This window comes from Neoarius graeffei, chromosome 6, assembly GCF_027579695.1.
Source record: "Neoarius graeffei isolate fNeoGra1 chromosome 6, fNeoGra1.pri, whole genome shotgun sequence".
Classification (NCBI taxonomy): Eukaryota; Metazoa; Chordata; class Actinopteri; order Siluriformes; family Ariidae; genus Neoarius; species Neoarius graeffei.
Window position 1 is genome coordinate 16,503,739 of NC_083574.1, and position 20,866 is coordinate 16,524,604.

General features: G+C 46.3%; 1 protein-coding gene across 1 annotated transcript in view; it reads right to left on the minus strand.

Moving 5' to 3' along the window:
• The window catches only part of si:ch211-136a13.1 (HHIP-like protein 1), a 44,461-nt gene that overhangs the window by 1,494 nt on the left and 22,101 nt on the right, over nt 1-20,866 (minus strand). Inside the window, exons 4-8 of the mRNA XM_060922857.1 lie at nt 15,883-16,211; nt 15,058-15,184; nt 13,080-13,225; nt 2,541-2,622; nt 1,793-1,875 (exon numbers count right to left, since the gene is read on the minus strand). Coding sequence (XP_060778840.1) covers nt 1,793-1,875; nt 2,541-2,622; nt 13,080-13,225; nt 15,058-15,184; nt 15,883-16,211 — 767 coding nt within the window. The remainder of the gene's footprint in view (nt 1-1,792; nt 1,876-2,540; nt 2,623-13,079; nt 13,226-15,057; nt 15,185-15,882; nt 16,212-20,866) is intronic.

Here is a 20,866-nt window from a genome sequence, read left to right on the forward strand (position 1 = left end):
ACTGGGTGCAAAACATGAATGCACCCTGGATGGGATGCCAGTTCATCCCAGAGCACTACACACATCCATCCATTATCTGTAACCACTTATCCTGTGCAGGCGGCACGGTGGTGTAGTGGTTAGCACTGTCGCCTCACAGCAAGAAGGTCTGGGTTCGAGCCCCGTGGCCGGCGAGGGCCTTTCTGTGTGGAGTTTGCATGTTCTCCCTGTGTCCGCGTGGGTTTCCTCTGGGTGCTCCGGTTTCCCCCACAGCCCAAAGACATGCAGGTTAGGTTAATTGGCGACTCTAAATTGACCGTAGGTGTGAATGTGAGTGGTTGTCTGTGTCTATGCCCATGTTTACATTAGACCGTATCAGCGGATCATCAGATTAACGTTTTTAAAACGATTAGTGTGCACACAGCAACACCAATACACGATTTGCGTGCACACAGCAATACCAATACACGGATACGCTCGGCTCCGCAGGCATCCTGCGCTCCAAATCACTCCGCCCTGAACAGCGAGTGCCCTCTGGAGGGTGCGCACTCCGGCCTTGCGCAGCTCACAGAGCACGCGAGTGAAGTGAACAAGCTGTGATTCGGGACTGAGCCGCTGTGTGTGTGATCCCAGCGCATATCACTTACCACTTGCAAGTGGAAGGATGGCAAGCCTAAAGACAATCATAACTACACAATGGGCAGTATTTGCATCAGTATTTGCAGTATTTTCATACTTTTATATTCTTTAATGAAAGGTGATACAAGGCGGAAGTCCGCGCCGTTTTTCAGCAGTCGCGTCACATGACCAACGCCAGCGAATCAGGAAGGTGGATGTCACAGTGACGTTGTCCAATGAGACGCCAGCTAGAACTCAGCACAGCGTATCCGCGTATTCTCAATGTTTACACAGCACCGGAGCTGACACGATCTGGATTGAATACGTGGACGCTGGCGGATTCCCGTTTCCCGGCGTTTCCAGGCGGTTTAATGTAAACGGACAGTGCATCCGCGAAGAAAACGAGACAGATACGGTCTAATGTAAACGTAGCCTATGTGTCAGCCCTGTGATGACCTGGCGACTTGTCCAGGGTGTACCCCGCCTTTCGCCCGTAGTCAGCTGGGATAGGCTCCAGCTTGCCTGCGACCCTGTAGAAGGATAAAGCGGCTAGAGATAATGAGATGAGATGAGATGTACGGTCAATTTAGGGCCACCAATTAACCTAACCTGCATGTCTTTGGACTGTGGGGGGAAACTGGATCACCCAGAGGAAACCCACACAGACACGAGGAGAACACACAAACTCCACACAGAAAGGCCCCCATCCACCATTGGGCTCGAACCCAGAACCTTCTTGCTGTGAGGTGACAGTGCTAGCCAGTACACCACTGTGCCATCCACTACATCACCCACATACACATATCAAGGAGTAATTTAGAGTTACCATTTCAAATACCTGCATGTTTATGGAAGACAGGAAAACCCTTGTGTATCAGTATGTACATAATAAGTGTTGTGGAAGCCATGGCCAGATGGTTAGAGAAGCTTTGGGACCAAAAGGTTGCTGGTTCAATTCCCTGGACTGGCAGGAATGGCTGAAGTGCCCTTGAGCAAGGCACCTAACCTCCAACTGTTCCCCAGGCTGCTCTGGGTATGTTATGTGTTGCTCTGGATAAGAGCATCTGCTAAATGCATGTAATGTAAGGTTTTTTGTGTATGGTTTTGTCATAAAGGCATCACCAGAACAGAGCAAGTGACTCCTATGAAAAGAAAACGAGGGTTGATTTTTTTTTTTTTTTCTAGAGCCTCTTACCTGCTTTAGGATGGAAATGAATCAGTTTGCCCTTTATCTGGACAGGAGTGGGTTTGATGCTGCACTTGCCTGGAGGTGCTCGCCTAAAAAAGTTATAAAGACATGGCATCAAACTTAGCAATAATAAACTGCTTGTAGGTCAGGAGTGTTTGCACCCACAAGAATTTTGGCAGTTCTATCAGTAATCAAAGCACTTTCATTGGTCTATCTGAGAGTTACACCTTCTGGAGAATATTGTTCAAGATTATCATACATGTGCTATACACATGCTATTTTGCAGGTTCACCATTCCACACTTTATTTCTTTCATCACTTAAGCCCCTCCAGACATATGTCCTAATATTAATTCCTGTTAATTTTAGCCTACTATTCCACCAACAGGGTGCAATTCAGCGAGAGTCTTTGCTCTATTTTGGTGTTTCATTTACTTTTCCAAATAATCCCACTAATTTTTATGGGATTGAGGTCAGCATCCCAGATTTGACTCTATACCCCTTACAGTCATCATCCAGATTCATAGGGTTGTCAGTGTTGTGTTCTTCTTGGTTAGAGTCAGACCAATACACTGACCATCTGCTTTGATACAGAGTTATATTCATCCAGATGTACAAACTGTTAGCATTGTAAAATCACATACTGCTCTTCAGGCAGCAGCATGGGATTTTTGTCAGAGGATTTTACTGTTGCTGTTCTTCAAGATTGTACTGCAATCTGTATCCAAGTCATAGAACTGGTGCCTTGCAAGTACCTCGATGGATCCACTATCTTGTACACCACTCCCGCTCTGGAAGCTGCACTTGGCATTCCTGTAGCTAGGAAGTATAGCTCACCTAAACCAGGGGGAAATAAATATCCAAAACAAGCACACAATTAAAAGATTTTATGAAGAGATTCTGTAATGAGGTTGGCTCATTCTTGAAAAGATAAAACACGCTATGCTATGGCACTTGAGTGTCAATAACTCAAGTTATTATAGAAAGACTTTTCTAACAAAGGAAATACAGTCAAAGAAATGATTGCACAAGTGCATACAAGATATATGTGATGCAAATAAAGAATGACAAATTTCAGCACAATTCAAAAAGTAACCAGTACAAACGATACACATAGTGGAATAAGATATCCAGCAAATATTATGAATGCAAAGTATGAAAGCCCAACATGCATATATTTTTTCCCCCTGTTCTGTTATTTCAAGGCTAAGTAATAGGAAAACAGGTTGTTGTTACCTTGAGAGCATGGTTGATTTTCTTTTGATCTTGGGATAACAAAAGTTGGGAAGCTTGAGCTTGTTGCATGCCTCATGGATGTGTAAGGCTAAAGGTCTGGCTATAGTGTTAATGTTAGCTAGATACCTAGCATAGTTTCTGGTGACTTGTGATTTTTGGAACAAAGTGCTGTTATCTCTTTCTCCTGCATTATTGGACAATTAAAGTTTGTTATATTTTTGAATGCCAACATGCATTTTCAACTTTAATTATTCAATTTATCTTTAATGTATTGTTATTTTTAAAATTAATATTTGGAATCTTTGGATAACAAGACAGAAACTAAAATAACTAGAAGGGCACTTGATAGAGTGCATATCTCCACCAAGCCACATATTCAGATTTGCATCAAAATCTAATTAATTGTTCCTTTGCCCATGGTTCACCTTTCCTCCAAATTTCATCAAAATCTGTTCAATACCTTTTGAGTTATGTTGGGAAAAGACAAAAAAAAAATCCTGGATTGGCATACAAATCTAGAGCCTGGATCCACACACACATCCGGATTTACATCAAAATCAAATCAATTGTTCCTTGGCCAATGGCTCACCTTTCCTCCAAATTTCATCAACATCCGTTCACTACTTTTTGTGTTACGTTGGGAAAAGACAAACAAACAGAGGCAAAAACATCACCTCCACCAACAAAGTTAGTGGAGGTAATTAACAAAAAGAAAGAAAGAAAGCACAACTTTTATTCATCACTGTGGCAGTGGGGGCATGGCCGAGCAGCAGTCTGTGAATGGAGGGCGGGGTCGGGGAAGATAAGTGGCTAAGTCATTCCACCTGCTGTCAATTAATGTGTGTGTGTGTGTGTGTGTGTGTGTGTGTGTGTGTGTGTGTGTGTGTGTTTGTTACAGGGATGGAGCATAAAAGGAGAGAGAGAGAGAGAGCAGAGAAAGGGAGCTTTCTCCCCAACCACAATGCATGTGTGAGTGAGGGAGGGAGGGATGGATGAAAGAAAGAAAGAAAGAAAGAAAGAAAGAAAGAAAGAAAGAAAGCTGAAAAGCCAGAATAAAGTATTTGTGTAAAACATCAACTCTTGCCTTCTGTGCTTCTGTGCTCAACCCACATCAGGAAGTGTTACAGTGGTGCCGAAACCCGGGAGCACAGAAGAGAACCACCCCATGGAGTCCCCACCATTCGAAGAGCTCATCCTTGCGCTCGCTACCGCCCAGCAGAACCAGCATCAAGCACTGATCACCCTCTGAAAGGAGCAGGAGCAACGCTTCAAAGCCTTGATGCTGGCCCAGCAGGAAGATCACCAGGCGTTCCAGCACCTGCTCGCATCAGCAGGGGCGTCGACCACCGCTGCTGCCACCCTCACGAAGATGGGACCTCAGGACGATCCAGAAGCATTCCTTGCTCTTTTTGAGCAAGCAGCCGAGGCGTGGGGATGGCCGCTGGAGCAGTGCGCGGCGCGTCTTCTCCCGCTCCTGACTGGCGAAGCGCAGCAGCTCCCTGCTGACAGCTTGCTGGTCTACACGGACCTAAAGAAAGCCATCATTTGAATGCTATGGGTGCTGTGTGAGACAGCTGCATCTCCAGTAGCTCTGTAGTTTTTAGCTCTTTAAACATCTTTTTTTCCACCTTTTTTACTTTTCTGCTCTTCTTACGAAGACAGAGTGTGTTTTACTTATATAACATGGATATATTTAACTTTAACATGCAACCAGGAGCCAGTTTTCTCACTTATTCAACAGAGGAGTTGCTGACCCTGAAAACAATGGGACGAGCCGGGATACGACACCCCATCCCGGCCGAGCTGAGGAGGAAACCCAGGGGCTGCAAGGCTGGAGCTAAGCTAAAGGCTAGGCTAGTGGACAACCGGCAGTGCTACAAAAAATCCATTCCCTCCGTTATCATGGGGAATGTGAACTCGCTGCCGAATAAAGTCGACGAGCTATCCACACTGAACAACCAGCGGATTGACCAGGAGAGCAGCTTATTTATCTTTACGGAGACATGGCTAACACACCTTGTACCGGATGCTAACGTGGACCTGTGGGGATTCACTGCTGTGAGAGCTGACAGAGACACTAACACATGCGGGAAAAGCAAAGGTGGGGGACTCATCATTTATGTTAACAACCGCTGGTGTAACCCGGGACATATCTCCGTAAAGACAGTTTTATGTTGCCCGGACTTGGAGCTGCTAGCCGTTAGCCTGCGGCCATATTATCTGCCAAGGGAGTTCAGTCACATGATCACCATCTGTGTTTACATCCCTCCGAGGGCAGATGCAGCCGCTGCATGTGAGAGGATTCACTCTGTCACAGCAAGCCTGCAGACACAGCACCCTGAGGCATTTATCTTCATTTCTGGGGACTTTAATCACGCTACTTTGGACTCTACTTTGGCTGCTTTTTACCAGGCTGTGGATTGTCCAACAAGGAACAACAGGACAATTGACTTGCTGTATGCTAATGTGAGATGCATACAGAGTCACACCCCTCCCCCCACTAGGGGAGTCTGACCACAACCTGGATCTTCTACAGCTGAAGTACACCCCCCTGGTTCAAAGGCAGCCTGCAACAACTAGCTCCATCAGGAGGTGGTCCCCTGAAATGGAAGATGCCCTCAGGGACTGTTATGACATCACGGACTGGGATGTGCTGCTTAGCCCACACTGTGAGGCCATAGAGGGGCTGACACACTGTCTGATGGATTATCTTAACTTCTGTGCAGACGTGGTCTCCCCCGCTAAGACTGTACGGTGTTACCCTAATAACAAGCCATGGGTAACACAGGAAGTCAAAGCTGTCCTCAACAGGAAGAAGGCCACCTTCAGGAGCAGGGATAGGGAGGCAATGAAAGCAGCACAGCAGGAGGTAAAACGCTGCATGAGGGAAGCTAAGGACAGCTACAGGAGAAAGGTGGAGCAGAAGCTGAAGGAGAACAGCATGAGGGAGGTCTGGGAAGGTGTGAAAACCATCACAGGCCACAATACAAAGACCAGAGTCATTGAGGGGACAGTGGAGAAGGCGAATGAATTGAATGACATTTTCAATCGGTTCAACCAGCCCACATCCCCCCCACCCTCTCCCTCACTGCAGCCATCTCTCCTTCTTCCCTCAACACACCTCCCCCCAGTCATCACAGCAGCCCCCTCCTCCCCCACCTCAACACAGACTCCTCCATGCATTACTGCAGACCAGGTCAGAGGTCAACTGAGGAAGCTTCACCCCAGGAAAGCAGCAGGCCCGGACAAGGTGTGTCCCCGACTACTGAAGACCTGTGCTGCTGAACTGGGTGAACCACTCCAACGCATCTTCAACTTGAGCCTGCAGCTGGGGAGAGTGCCCACCCTCTGGAAGACATCATGTATCGTTCCAGTTCCCAAAAAGAATCGGCCCAGCAAGCTGAACGACTTCTGACCGGTGGCACTCACTTCACATCTGATGAAGATGTTGGCGCAGCTCTTCCTCAGCTTCCTCAAACCCCAGGTACAACATGCCCAGGACTGTCTGCAGTTTGCGTACCGGGCAGGTGTCGGTGTGGAAGATGCCATCCTCTACCTGCTACACTGAGCCCACTTGCATCTGGATAAGGGAAATGGCACAGTGAGGATCCTCTTCTTGGACTTCTCGAGTGCCTTCAACACCATCCAGCCCCTATTGCTTCAGGACAAACTGAACAGGATGCGAGTGGACCCCTGCTTGGTCACCTGGATCTCCAGCTACCTCAGTGACAGACCGCAGTACATCAGGCTGAAGGCCGTCATGTCTGACACTGTGATTAGCAGCACCAGAGCACCCCAGGGCACGGTGCTGGCCCCTCTTCTCTTCACCCTGTACACCACGGACTTCTGCTACAACTCGGAGCTGTGTCATATTCAGAAGTTTGCTGATGACACAGCCATCGTTGGGTGTATCAGTGATGACAGAGAGGAGGAGTATAGGAGCCTAGTGAGGGACTTTGCTGTGTGGTGCAACAGGAACCATCTGCAGCTCAACACCTCGAAGACCAAGGAGCTGGTCATTGACTTTGGGAGGTCCAGACCAAGGTCATGACCAGTTCTGATCGAGGGAGTTGAGGCGGAGGTTGTGGATTCCTACAAGTACCTCGGGCTGTGGCTGGACAGCAAGCTGGACTGGACTTGCAACACCAAACACTTATACAGGAAGGGACAGAGCAGGCTATACTTCCTTAGGAGGCTGTAGTCCTTTAACATCTGCAGGAAACTCCTGTGGATGTTCTATCAGTCTGTGGTCGCCAGTGTCCTGTTTTACACTGTGGTGTGCTGAGGGAGCAGCACATCCAAGAAGGACATATCCAGGCTGGACACACTGATCAGGCGGGCCGGCTCTGTGGTCGGCATGAAGGTGGACACTCTGCTGACGGTGGCAGAGAAGAGATCTATGGACAAACTATTGAACATCATGGACGATGCCAGTCACCCTCTGCACACCGTCATCAGCAACCAGAGGAGCCTGTTCAGTGACAGAATGCTCCTTCCCAAGTGCAGGACGAACAGCCTTAAAAACTCCTTTGTCCGTCACGCCATCAGACTGTACAACTCCTCTCTGGGGGGAGGAGGGGTAACAGGAGGACAGAGGATGGGAAGGCGCAGTAGCCTAGCCTAACAATAAGCAATACCGGACAATGTGCAATATAATGTGCAATATAAAGTGCAATATCTCTCCTGCTGCTGCCCCCCTTCTCCCCCTTCTTTTTTTTCCTCCCCTCCTTCTCTTCCCCATATCTTATTCTTTTTATATTTGTATATGTAAATACTTAATTTATTTTAATTTAACTAGAAGTTTTCTCTATTTCTTTTCTCTGTTTATCTGTAATGATGCTGCTGGAATCTTAATTTCCCTGAGGGAACCAGCCCAAAGGGATCAGTAAAGTCTAGTCTAGTCTAGTCTAGTCTAGTCTAGTCTAGTCTAGTCTAATCTAATCTAATCTAATCTAATCTAATCTAATCTAATCCTCCAGCTGCTCGGCCACTCCCCAGAGCAACATCGCCAGCGCTTCCAGATGCTGGCATTGGAGGTCGGCCGGCCGTTTGCATTCGGTCAGCAACTCTGGGACGCCTGCCGGCGGTGGCTGAGGGCGGAAAACCGCAATGCTGACGAGATCATCGATCTGGTGGCACTGGAGCAGTTTGTCTTTCGACTTCCGGAAGGAACGGCAGAATGGGTCCAGTGTCATCACCCGGCGTTGCTGGAGCGAGCCATCAAGCTGGCGGAGGACCATCTGGAGGCAGCTCCGATGGCAGGCAGATGAGGCATCTCCCCTCACTTCTCTTCTCTCTCTCTCTCTCTTTTCTCCCCCTGTCTCTCGTCCCCCTCCCCACCCTGTTCCCCTGCCACAGAGACAGCGGCTGGCTCCTCCCCAGCCAGCCCGTCGCACCCGTGGTGTCCTCCCCTCTCCCTCTCCTGTGTCTGTGTTGTCTTCCCCTCAGGTGATTGACACCCATAACACCAGTGCAGGGGGAAGCCTGGGCCGGTGTGCTGGCGAGGCGGGGAATCGGAGCACCTCCAAGGTCAGAGCTCCGCAAGGGAGATCAGTGCTGTAATCCGGATCCCTGACGCGCCAGAAACTGCCCCCGATCGGGCCGGAATGTATCGCATACCGGTGAGTATTCAAGGGGCTACATATCACGCTTTGGTGGATTCTGGTTGTAATCAGACCTCAATTCACCCACGCCTGGTGCAAGGTGAGGCATTGGGGGGAGCACAAGCGGTGAAAGTGTTGTGTGTGCACGGGGATGTTCACCATTACCCTCTAGTGTCTGTCCAAATTCTATTCCGGGGCCAAATGCATAGAATAAAGGTGGCAGTTAGTCCCCGTCTCATCCACTCGTTGACTTTGGGTACTGATTGGCCGGGATTTAAAAACCTAATGGAATATTTAACACGCAGTGGGTCCTGCACTAGTAGGTCATGGGAAGATCCCGGTGTGGCATTGACTGGAGAAGCTGTCGCAGAGCCGTCTACGTCAACACCGCATCAGAGTGAGGAGCAGCCCGCTCCTCCTCCCCCTCTCGGGGATTCCCTTGGGGATTTCCCATTAGAGCAGTTGCAAGATGAGACTCTGTGCCATGCGTTTGACCAAGTGAGAGTAATCGATGGTCAAACTCTTCAGCCAAGTGCAGCACTGACCTTCCCCTATTTTGCCATTATTAAAGATAGATTGTACCGAGTGGCACAGGACACTCACACCAAGGAACAAATAACCCAGTTGTTAATCCCAAAGAGCTGTAGGGAACTTGTGTTCCATGTGGCTCATTTTAATCCCATGGCTGGACACTTGGGGCAAGATAAAACACTAGCCCGAATAATGGCCCGATTCTATTGGCCAGGGATTCGCGGGGATGTCCGTCGGTGGTGTGTGGCATGCCGTGAATGGCAATTAGTAAATCCATGGCCACTCCAAAAGCGCTTTTGCGCCCTCTTCCTCTAATCGAGACCCCGTTTTAGCGAATTGGGATGGATCTCGTCAGGCCATTAGATTGGTCAGCATGGGGATATCGCTTTATATTAGTTCTAGTGGACTATGCAACGCGATATCTGGAAGCAGTGCCTCTCTGCAGTATCTCAGCACGCAGTATTGCAGAAGCGCTCTTCTGCTTTATCTCCCGGGTCAGGATTCCAAAAGAAATCCTGACAGACCAAAGCACTTCGTTTATGTCACACACACTGCGCGAGCTATATGGGTTACTGGGGATTAAGTCTATCCGCACTAGTGTCTATCACCCAAAGATGGATGGCTTAGTAGAGCGATTTAACCAGACACTCAAAAACATAATCCGTAAATTCATAAGTGAAGATGCGCGTAATTGGGATAAGTGGCTCGAGCCCCTGTTGTTTGCAGTACGAGGGGTCCCACAAGCCTCCATGGGGTTTTCTCCCTTTGAATTATTATATGGGCGTAAGCCGCATGGCATTCTGGACGTGCTACGAGAAAATTGGGAGGAGGGACCTTCACTGAGTAAAAATGAAATCCAGTAAGTTCTTGACCTGCACGCAAAACTCCACACCCTCACGCACCTAACCCAGGAGAATTTACAGCAGGCACAAGAACGTCAAAGCCGGCTGTATGATAGGGTCACGCGCCTTAGAGAGTTCACGCCGGGAGACAAAGTGCTCGTATTATTGCCCAGGTCGAGTTCTAAATTAGTTGCCAAGTGGCAAGGGCCCTTTGAGGTCACATGGTGAGTTGGGGACGTCGACTATGAGGTGAAGCGAATGGATAGGAGTGGGGCACCCATGGCGTTGGCGTCGGTAGTCCCAGAGAAGGCGGAGCTGGGGCTGGAGGTAAAAAAGATAACATCTCGGACCACTCCAGTCCCTTGTGGAGACCACCTCTCACCGGCCCAACTCACAGAGGTAGCCAACTTGCAGAAGGAATTTTCCGACGTGTTCTCGCCCCTTCCTGGTCATACCCACCTCATAGAACACCACATCGAAACGACCCCGGGGGTGGTAGTGCGTAGCCACCCTTACTGATTGCCCAAACACAAAAAAAAGGTGGTTCGGGACGAACTCAAGGCCATGCTCGAAATGGGCATAGTCGAGGAGTCCCACAGTGACTGGAGCAGCCCAGTGGTCCTGGTTCCCAAGACTGATGGGTCAGTCCGGTTCTGTGTAGACTATAGAAAGGTCAACGCGGTGTCTAAATTTGACGCATACCCAATGCCTCACGTTGATGATTTGCTTGATCAGTTAGGCACTGTTCGCTTTTATTCGACACTGGATCTAACAAAGGGATACTGGCAGATCCCCTTGACTCCTCTATCCCAAGAGAAAATGGCCTTTTCCACACCGTTTGGATTACACCAATTTGTCACGCTCCCTTTTGGGTTGTTTGGGGTGCCTGCTACATTCCAGCAACTTATGGACAGGGTCCTCCGCCCTCACACTGCCTACGCAGCCGCCTATCTAGACGACATCGTAATTTACAGTAATGATTGGCCGCGGCACTTGGAACACCTGAGGGCTGTTCTAAAGTCGCTGAGGCGAGCGGGCCTCACAGCTAACCCAAAAAATTGTGCGATTGGGAGGGTGGAAGTACGGTATCTGGGGTTCCACTTGGGCTATGGGCAGGTGCATCCCCAAATCAACAAGACACAGCAATTGCGGCCTGCCCGAGGTCCAAGACCAAAAAGGAGGTGAGACGGTTCTTGGGGCTGGCTGGCTATTATCATAGGTTTCTACCTAATTATTCGGATGTCACCAGCCCGCTAACCGAGCTCACTAAAAAGGGGGCTCCAGATCTGGTCCAGTGGATGGAGCAGTGCCAAAAGGCCTTCTCTGGGGTAAAAGCTGCACTGTGTGTGGGGGGCCACTTTTACACTCCCCTGACTTCTCTCTCCCCTTTATTTTGCAGACTGATGCATCGGACAGAGGGCTGGGGGCCATTTTGTCCCAGGAGGTGGAGGGTGAGGAGAGCCCCATGCTGTACATCAGCCGGAAACTCTCAATGAGTGAAGGCAGGCACAGCAAAATTGAGAAGGAGTGTCTCGCCATCAAGTGGGCGGTCCTCGCCCTCCGATACTACCTGCTGGGGTGCCCTTTCACTCTCTGTTCGGACCACACGCCCCTCCAGTGGCTTCACAGCATGAAGGATGCCAATGCACAGATCACCCATTGGTATCTCGCCTTCGGCCTCCAGCCATTTAAGTTCGAGGTGATCCACAGGCTTGGGGCACAGATAGTGGTGGCAGACTTCCTGTCCCGTCAGGGGGGGAGTTAGCTTCAGGCCGGATGGCTCCCCAGCCTGAGTCGGGCAGTGGGGGTATGTGGCAGCGGGGGCATGGCCAAGCAGCAGTCTGTGAATGGAGGGCGGGGTCGGGGGAGGTAAGTGGCTAAGTCATTCCACCTGCTGTCAATTAGTGTGTGTGTATGTTTGTTACAGGGATGGAGCATAAAAGGAGAGAGAGAAAGCAGAGAAAGGGAGCTCTCTCCCCAACCACAATGCATGTGTGAGTGAGTGAGTGAGTGAGTGAGTGAGTGAGTGAGTGAGTGAGTGATGGATGAAAGAAAGAACACTGAAAATTTACAGTATATGTGGGATGTATTCATTTGCTAGGAGATGTACTTTTCTAACAAACGGTTTAGTAGTAATGGAGCACTTGCATGTGACGTCACAGCCGATCCAGATTGTGACAGACGCCATCTTGTCGGTCAAACGCCATATTTCCACCTTCTACTTCTACTTCTGCTTCCACCTTTTCTTCTGGAAAACCCTACTACAATTCTACTACAACGGCTGCGGCTACAAGCTCTCCCTACCTGTGCACGTTTGTTATGTTTTTTGTGTGTATTTTTGCGTGTTGTTCATCTGTACCGGACTTCAATATCCACTACAACCGTATGGACTTACTGGACATTGGTTTCCAGCAGAAAATGACGGTTTGTAGCGATTTCCATCACATGCACAACATTCCGGACGAGATAGCGAGACCAGCGGGGTCTCCGTGGCTTGTTATCGGGTCTGGCAGGCGAAGGAGGCGGCGTCGGGAGCGGAAGCAAAAGCGAGGCTGCAGAGCCGGCCTGTTGACTAAGCTCAGAAAACAGCCACTCAAATCTCCACTGCCGCCTCTACCTCTCCAACGCCAGATCCAGGATTATTTTCTTGTTTACAAGATGCCACATCTGAGGGGGGCTGACAAATCCTGAATTTCTGTAAAGATAACTGTCCAGAGATTTATAAGCACTTTCACTGAACAGTGAGGGAAAGTTGATGAGGTAATTATACATGTCTGGGTATTCCGCTGGCAGTTCAAAATCCACTGACACGGTCGTGAAAACTCCGTCCGGTAAGCCATAAGGGTCACTAATCTGTAGATCGTTTATTTTAGACATATATCTAGTTATCTGTTCATTAGAAAAATGAGCCGTGTAGTCTGTCGGTTGAAATTGATCCATTCTGTACACGAGTGCAGCAGTATTCAGTTGTGTTTTTTACCGACAAGATGGCGGCTGTGTACTTTCCGGTCACGTGACTGCAAGATCTCTATTGGTTAAGTTTCTCAACATACAGACACCCACAACGACTCCTCAAGGTTACCTGCCTCATCTTCACCAAAGGATATGATGTACTTATAGTAGCTGTTGATCAGTCTTGGAAAGCGACATGTCTTATCCTTGCCCATACATATTTCTGTGTAGTCCCAGTTTCCAGTCTCTGGGTTCTCTTTAAGTGACATGAGTCGTCTGATTCAAACAGAAACAAAATATCAGTTTTTCAAAGGGAAGAAATGACAATGCATTTTAAAAACTCTAGGATCTAGTTAAAATATTTTATTAACCAAATTAGTTACATTAAATCACAAACATTAATTGTTAATGACTGACTGATTTTACATTACTTTACTTGAGTTTACATTCATCAAGTACTTGTTTCCTACAGAAGTAGCTCGTCTGTGTTGTAGTTGTGAAAAGGAATGCTGGGGGTAATTGTTTTAAGACAAGGGAAACGCAAATAAATCAACAACAGGGTGGTGTGACGTGGCCTGCTGCAAAGCAGAGTTACAGTTACCACCTTAAAATTGGTTACTTTTCCAATAATAGCATATCCCAAGGTGTTTTATTTCAAAACTAAACATCTCATCTCATCTCATTATCTCTAGCCGCTTTATCCTTCTACAGGGTCGCAGGCAAGCCGGAGCCTATCCCAGCTGACTACGGGCGAAAGGCGGGGTACACCCTGGACAAGTCGCCAGGTCATCACAGGGCTGACACATAGACACAGACAACCATTCACACCTACGGTCAATTTAGAGTCACCACTTAACCTAACCTGCATGTCTTTGGACTGTGGGGGAAACCGGAGCACCCGGAGGAAACCCACGCGGACACGGGGAGAACATGCAAACTCCACACAGAAAGGCCCTCGCCGGCCCCGGGGCTCGAACCCAGGACCTTCTTGCTGTGAGGCGACAGCGCTAACCACTACACCACCGTGCCGCCCCAAAACTAAACATTTTTCTATTTATTAATAAATGACACGTCATACATTTTATCCATTTATAGCAATGTTTAATGTTGGAAACATATGTTCAACAATGTGGTTCCTGTTAACACTTACAAATAGTGTTGTAGTACTCGAGACCGGGCTCAAGACCATTTTTTGAAGGTCTCGGTCTCGACTGCATTTTTACTCGGTCTTGTCTCGGTCTCAGACATACGGTAGAGGACTCTAGATTTTATTTCAAGACCAGTCAAGGCCACAGCTGCAGGGATTTCACTAAATTGCCTGTGCATTGTCTGATTTATTTGTTTACATCGTTACTCTGATTGGATGTAACATTTCTTGCTTCAAATGCGACCAATAACGTCACTCATTACTAATCTGAAATTCTTCTTCCTGGTAATGGCTGTTACCCTTCCCCAACCCCCTTTACACACACTGGTGTTGACTCAGTCTTGCCCTGCCTTGGTCTTGGTTTTGACTTGATCTCAACCCCTGAAAGTCTTGGTCTTGTCTTGGTTTTGATACACTTTGGTCTTGATCATGACTTGGTCTCAGTTTAGGTGGTCTTGACAACCACACTACTTCCAAATATATCAGATACATATAAACAGTCTCTCTCTCTCTCTCTCTCTCTCTCTCTCGCCGTTCTCATTTATTTCCTCACAAATAAACCAAAATAATGCTACAAAGAAACTGCAAACCACCACATCCTGAAGACTTTCCCATATTGAAAAACGTAATGGAGCTTTATCTCTGACTGTTACAAAGCTGGAGACTCCTTCCAAAAATGCTACATAAACTTCTTGTAACAGAAAACCTCACCTGATAAACAATGACAATATTTTTAATCAGTTTACTCTAGGTGATCGTTAATAATCAGTAATCAGGTTACTGCCGTATAATGTTTTAATACGAGCATGTCATGATGACTTTATTGACAACTAATCCGCTAGCAAAAATAAGTAACCGTGCAACTCCTGCCCTGCAGGTTCTTGGATATTTTACAAATTTACACCCATTTGCATACTATATGAAAATAATAAAGTAAACATAAATAGCATGGCCACTGTACCCGCTCATGAAATCCCCAAAGATGTAGAGACCATTAAGATTTGGCATCTCACAGCCTCTGTAGATGTAGCCACCAGTCACTGACTTCCCAATTTTATGCGGATAAGCAAAAATTGGCAGAATGTCATCTGGAAAAACAGAGTACAAATGGCAAACAAATCAGTATCGACCAAGATACAGGAACTTTACAGGAGAAAACCTATTTTTAATATCTCTCCAGGCACAATTCCATGCCAGGTGAATCCATGTTTACATTTTCTATTAAAAGTGTCCCAAGAGTCATTTTTTTAACCCCACCATCAATTTTATATACAATTTTAGGTGCCATGTTCCTCATACATTCTCAGAAAATAAAGGACATTATTGCACCTTTAGGGGTACAATGGTTTATCACTAGGGCAGTACCCTCTAAGGTACTTATTTGTACCCTTTATATACTGTGTGAGAACATATATGTACCTTTTTGGCCCTAAAAAGGTACACGTAGTTACCTTGAGGTCCAATAATGAGCCCTATGGGGTACCTTAGTGTAGATTGTACCTTGGGGGACAGAAATGGACTCCTACTGTACCCCTATTTCTGACAGTGTAACTACAAAAAAAAATTGCACACAAATAAGATGAAAAAAAATTGACCGGTTTTCATAAATCCCAAGCACAAAGGCAATTTTAGTGGCGTTCCCATTCCCTTTTATAATTGGATTGCTGTTAAAATGAAGATCCATAATTTGGGTGTTGAATCCACAACACTGGATGAGCTGATGCAACAAAGTTTTTGAAGACTCAAAAACATTCTCAGAACAAGACAGCTGGAATGTTTGTCTTACCCAAGGAAGAGTTTAAACAGAGTTCCTTGTCATAACAGGAGAATCCTTCCTTTGCTCTCCATCCATAGTTGCCCCCTTTTTCAATGAGATCCACTTCCTCGTACTTGTTCTGGCCAACATCTCCGCAGATCATACGACCCTGTCCCTGGCCCGTGATTGGGTCTCCTCTGTCAATGGAGCAGCGCCACATGTTCCTGACTCCATAAGCGTAGATCTCAGGCTTTGCATCTTTCTCCCCAATGAAAGGGTTATCAGAGGGGATACTGTAGGGGGCACCATAATCGTTGTTATCCACATCGATTCGTAGAGCTTTGCCTAGTAGCGTGGATCTGCAAAACATTAACCAAGGTTCTCGTTGATCTTCAAGATTAAGCCTTTTTAAAAGTACATGAAGCTCTAGGTTAAATTAAATTCTCAGATCTCTCTTACATACCTAACATACTATTTTATATCCTGTGCAAGTATTATCAATGTCATAAATAAATATGGATGGCACGCTGGCACAATATGCAATACACAGTGAGATGAAAAAGCATTTCTCCTGGATCCAAGGTGCAAGATACATGTGTGGTGTACACAATATTGACAGGACATACATGAAGTGCCATGAAGGGAGGGATATGGGAAACAATGGGGTAAGTACACAGGGGTGAACATGTAACATGATGATGACATTAAATAAAACACAACAAGGTCCATAGTTGTGGCTTGAAATGAAATGAATGAGGTGTACTCCTGAGCGGAGTTTTGCATGTACTCTTCATGTCTACATGAACTTTCTCTGGGTTCTCAGGTTTCCTCCCACCTTGCAAAACATGCTGGTATGTGGTTTGGCAACACTTCATTGCCCCTAAGTGTGAGTGCATAAATAAGTATGTGAATGCTGCCCTGAATGGTGTGAATGAGTGTGTAGATGGTGCACTGGCATCCCATCCAGGGTATATTCTTGCTTCACACCCAGTGCTTGGATAGACTTCAGATCCACCTTGACCCTGAATAGAAAAAGCACTTACTAAAGATGAATGAATGAACCAACAAATGAATGAGGGCTTTATCTGAAGAGGTGCTTCAGTCTGTGGTGCTATGCATCCTATTCTGGTTATTGCAAGTCCTACACCATTATTACCCAGGCTGTCAGAGTCGGTACCAGAACATCCAGCACCAAGACAGTGAGCACAGGGACCCCCCAAGGCTGTGTGCTCAGTCCATTCCTGTACACCCTCTTCATCTACGACTGCACCCCCACCCAGAGTAACACTTCCATCATCAAGTTCGCTGATGACACCACTGTCATTGGGCTGATCACTGGCGGAGATGAGAGAGCCTACAGGGAGGAGGTGATCAGCTGGTCTCCTGGTGCCGGGAAAATAACCTCTCCTTGAATGCTGAGAAGACCAAGAAGATGATTATTGACCCGAGGAAAAGGAGGAGAGACCAGCACACCTCGCTGCACATCAACAGGACACAGGTGGAGAGGGTGAAAACATTTAAATTCCTCAGAACTCACATCAGTGAGGATCTCACCTGGACACACAACACACAGCAGACCATCAAGAAGGCTCAACAGAGACTCTTCTTCCTGAGGAAGCTGAGGAAATTTGGACTGTCCACCAAACTCCTCAGCAACCTCTACAGGTGCACAGTGGAGAGTGTCCTGACAAATTCCATCACTGTGTGGTACGGGAACTGCACAACTCAGGACAGAAAGGCTCTCCAGCGTGTCATTAAAATGGCACAGTTCATCTGTGGAGCTGTCCTCCCCCCACTACAGGACATTTACAACACCCAGGTCACAAAAAGGGCACAGAGCATCATCAGGGACCAAACACACCCACAGCACAGACTATTCACACTCCTACCATCTGGCAGACGCTACAGGACTGTGAAAGCAAGGACTACTAGACTGACAAACAGTTTTTACCCCCAGGCCATCAGGCTTTTGAACCACGGATTATAATCACCATCTACCTCTATATTTCCTTCAGGCTTTTGAACCACAGATTATAATCACCATCTACCTCTATATTAGCAATTTTGCACAAGACATTGCACAGTATATCTACCTCTATGTTTGCACATTGTTTGTTTGTCTTTTTTTAATGTTATCTTCATTTTTCATTCTACTTTTATATTTTGCATTCCGTATGCACTTTATATTTTATACAACCCCAATTCCAAAAAAGTTGGGACAAAGTACAAATTGTAAATAAAAACGGAATGCAATAATTTACAAATCTCAAAAACTGATGTTGTACTCATAATAGAACACAGACAACATAACAAATGTCGAAAGTGAGACATTTTGAAATTTCATGCCAAATATTGGCTCATTTGAAATTTCATGACAGTAACACATCTCAAAAAAGTTGGGACAGGGGCAATAAGAGGCTGGAAAAGTTAAAGGTACAAAAAAGGAACAGCTGGAGGACCAAATTGCAACTCATTAGGTCAATTGGCAATAGGTCATTAACATGACTGGGTATAAAAAGAGCATCTTGGAGTGGCAGCGGCTCTCAGGAGTAAAGATGGGAAGAGGATCACCAATCCCCCAATTCTGCGCCGACAAATAAGGGTCAAGGCTGGAAAACCATACTGGGTGCCCGTGATCTTTGGGCCCTTAGATGGCACTGCATCACATACAGGCATGCTTCTGTATTGGAAATCACAAAATGGGCTCAGGAATATTTCCAGAGAACATTATCTGTGAACACAATTCACCGTGCCATCCGCCGTTGCCAGCTAAAACTCTATAGTTCAAAGAAGAAGCCATATCTAAACATGATCCAGAAGCGCAGACGTCTTCTCTGGGCCAAGGCTCATTTAAAATGGACTGTGGCAAAGTGGAAAACTGTTCTGTGGTCAAACGAATCAAAATTTGAAGTTCTTTATGGAAATCAGGGACGCCGTGTCATTCGGACTAAAGAGGAGAAGGACGACCCAAGTTGTTATCAGCGCTCAGTTCAGAAGCCTGCATCTCTGATGGTATGGGGTTGCATTAGTGCGTGTGGCATGGGCAGCTTACACATCTGGAAAGACACCATCAATGCTGAAAGGTATATCCAGGTTTTAGAGCAACATATGCTCCCATCCAGACGACGTCTCTTTCGGGGAAGACCTTGCATTTTCCAACATGACAATGCCAAACCACATACTGCATCAATTACAGCATCATGGCTGCATAGAAGAAGGGTCCGGGTACTGAACTGGCCAGCCTGCAGTCCAGATCTTTCACCCATAGAAAACATTTGGCACATCATAAAATGGAAGATACAACAAAAAAGACCTAAGACAGTTGAGCAACTAGAATCCTACATTAGACAAGAATGGGTTAACATTCCTATCCCTAAACTTGAGCAACTTGTCTCCTCAGTCCCCAGACGTTTACAGACTGCTGTAAAGAGAAAAGGGGATGTCTCACAGTGGTAAACATGGCCTTGTCCCAACTTTTTTGAGATGTGTTGTTGTCATGAAATTTAAAAATCACCTAATTTTTCTCTTTAAATGATACATTTTCTCAGTTTAAACATTTGATATGTCATCTATGTTCTATTCTGAATAAAATATGGAATTTTGAAACTTCCACATCATTGCATTCCGTTTTTATTTACAATTTGTACTTTATCCCAACTTTTTTGGAATCGGGGTTGTATTTTGTATTTTATATACATATATATTTATTTTTATATTGGTAAGCATAGTTTGGTCTGGCAGTTGCAAAATAAGAATTTCATTACCCAATAATAAACCGCTGTGTCTGTTATTGTGTATATGACAAATAAACATCTTGAATCTTATTTTCCCTCTGTTTTTCAAGTCACAAGTTTGTGTCAATAATAGATTGGTATTTGGAGCTATCCATGATTCCTTTTTTTTTTACTACAGCCTCAGTCACAGCTGAAGAGAAGCAGCACCATAGCATGATGCTGCCATCACCATGCTTCACCACGGGTATGGTGTTCTTTGGGGGATAAGCTGTCATCTTTTAAAATTATGTCCACAAAGTTCTACCTTGGTCTCATCAGACCATAACACATAACCCCATAGTCTAGACATGTGAAGAATGCAAGAGATTTTTGTCACATGTAGACAGTGGCCAGTGCTCGCCAGATATCCCTGCAGCTGTTTTAATGTTGCCATAGGTCTCTTGGTAGCTTCCCTGATAAGTTTTCTTCTTGTTCTTTTGTCAAATTTGGAGAGACAGAATTAGGGTTTGTGTTAGGTTCACTGTCACTGTGGTGCCCCATTTTCTCCACTTGTTGATGATGGCCTTCACGGTGTTCCATGATACATCTAAAGTTTTGGAAAATCTTATCCTTTTCTGGAGTTAATCAGAATCAATTTATTGATAACATCCATCCATCCATCATCTGTAGCCACTTATCCTGTCCTACAGGGTCGCAGGCAAGCTGGAGCCTATCCCAGCTGACTATGGGCGAGAGGCGGGGTACACCCTGGACAAGTCGCCAGGTCATCGCAGGGCTAACACATAGACACAGACAACCATTCACACTCATATTCACACCTACAGTCAATTTAGAGCCACCAATTAGCCTAACCTGCATGCCTTTGGATTGTGGGGGAAACCGGAGCACCCAGAGGAAACCCACGCAGACAGCATGCAAACTCCACACAGAAAGGCCCTCACCGGCTGCTGGGATCAAACCCAGGACCTTCTTGCTGTGAGGTGACAGTGCTAACCACTACACCACCATGCCGCCCTTTATTGATGACATGCATATGATATTTCTTTTTCACTTGAATTTTGTTGTTTGCTATATCACATTAAAAGATCTGACATGTTTTATCTTGGCTTTATTGTTTTTCCACCACAATTTTTGCCATTTTACTGAAGTAGGTAGACTTTATCTTTTATATTCAATGTATATTGCAGCTGTAGTCTGCCATAGGTAGTTACTGCAACTTCAATGCCTTGTGTTGTAGCCCCTGAAGTAGTTGCTGTGCACCACATTGAGACATTTAACAT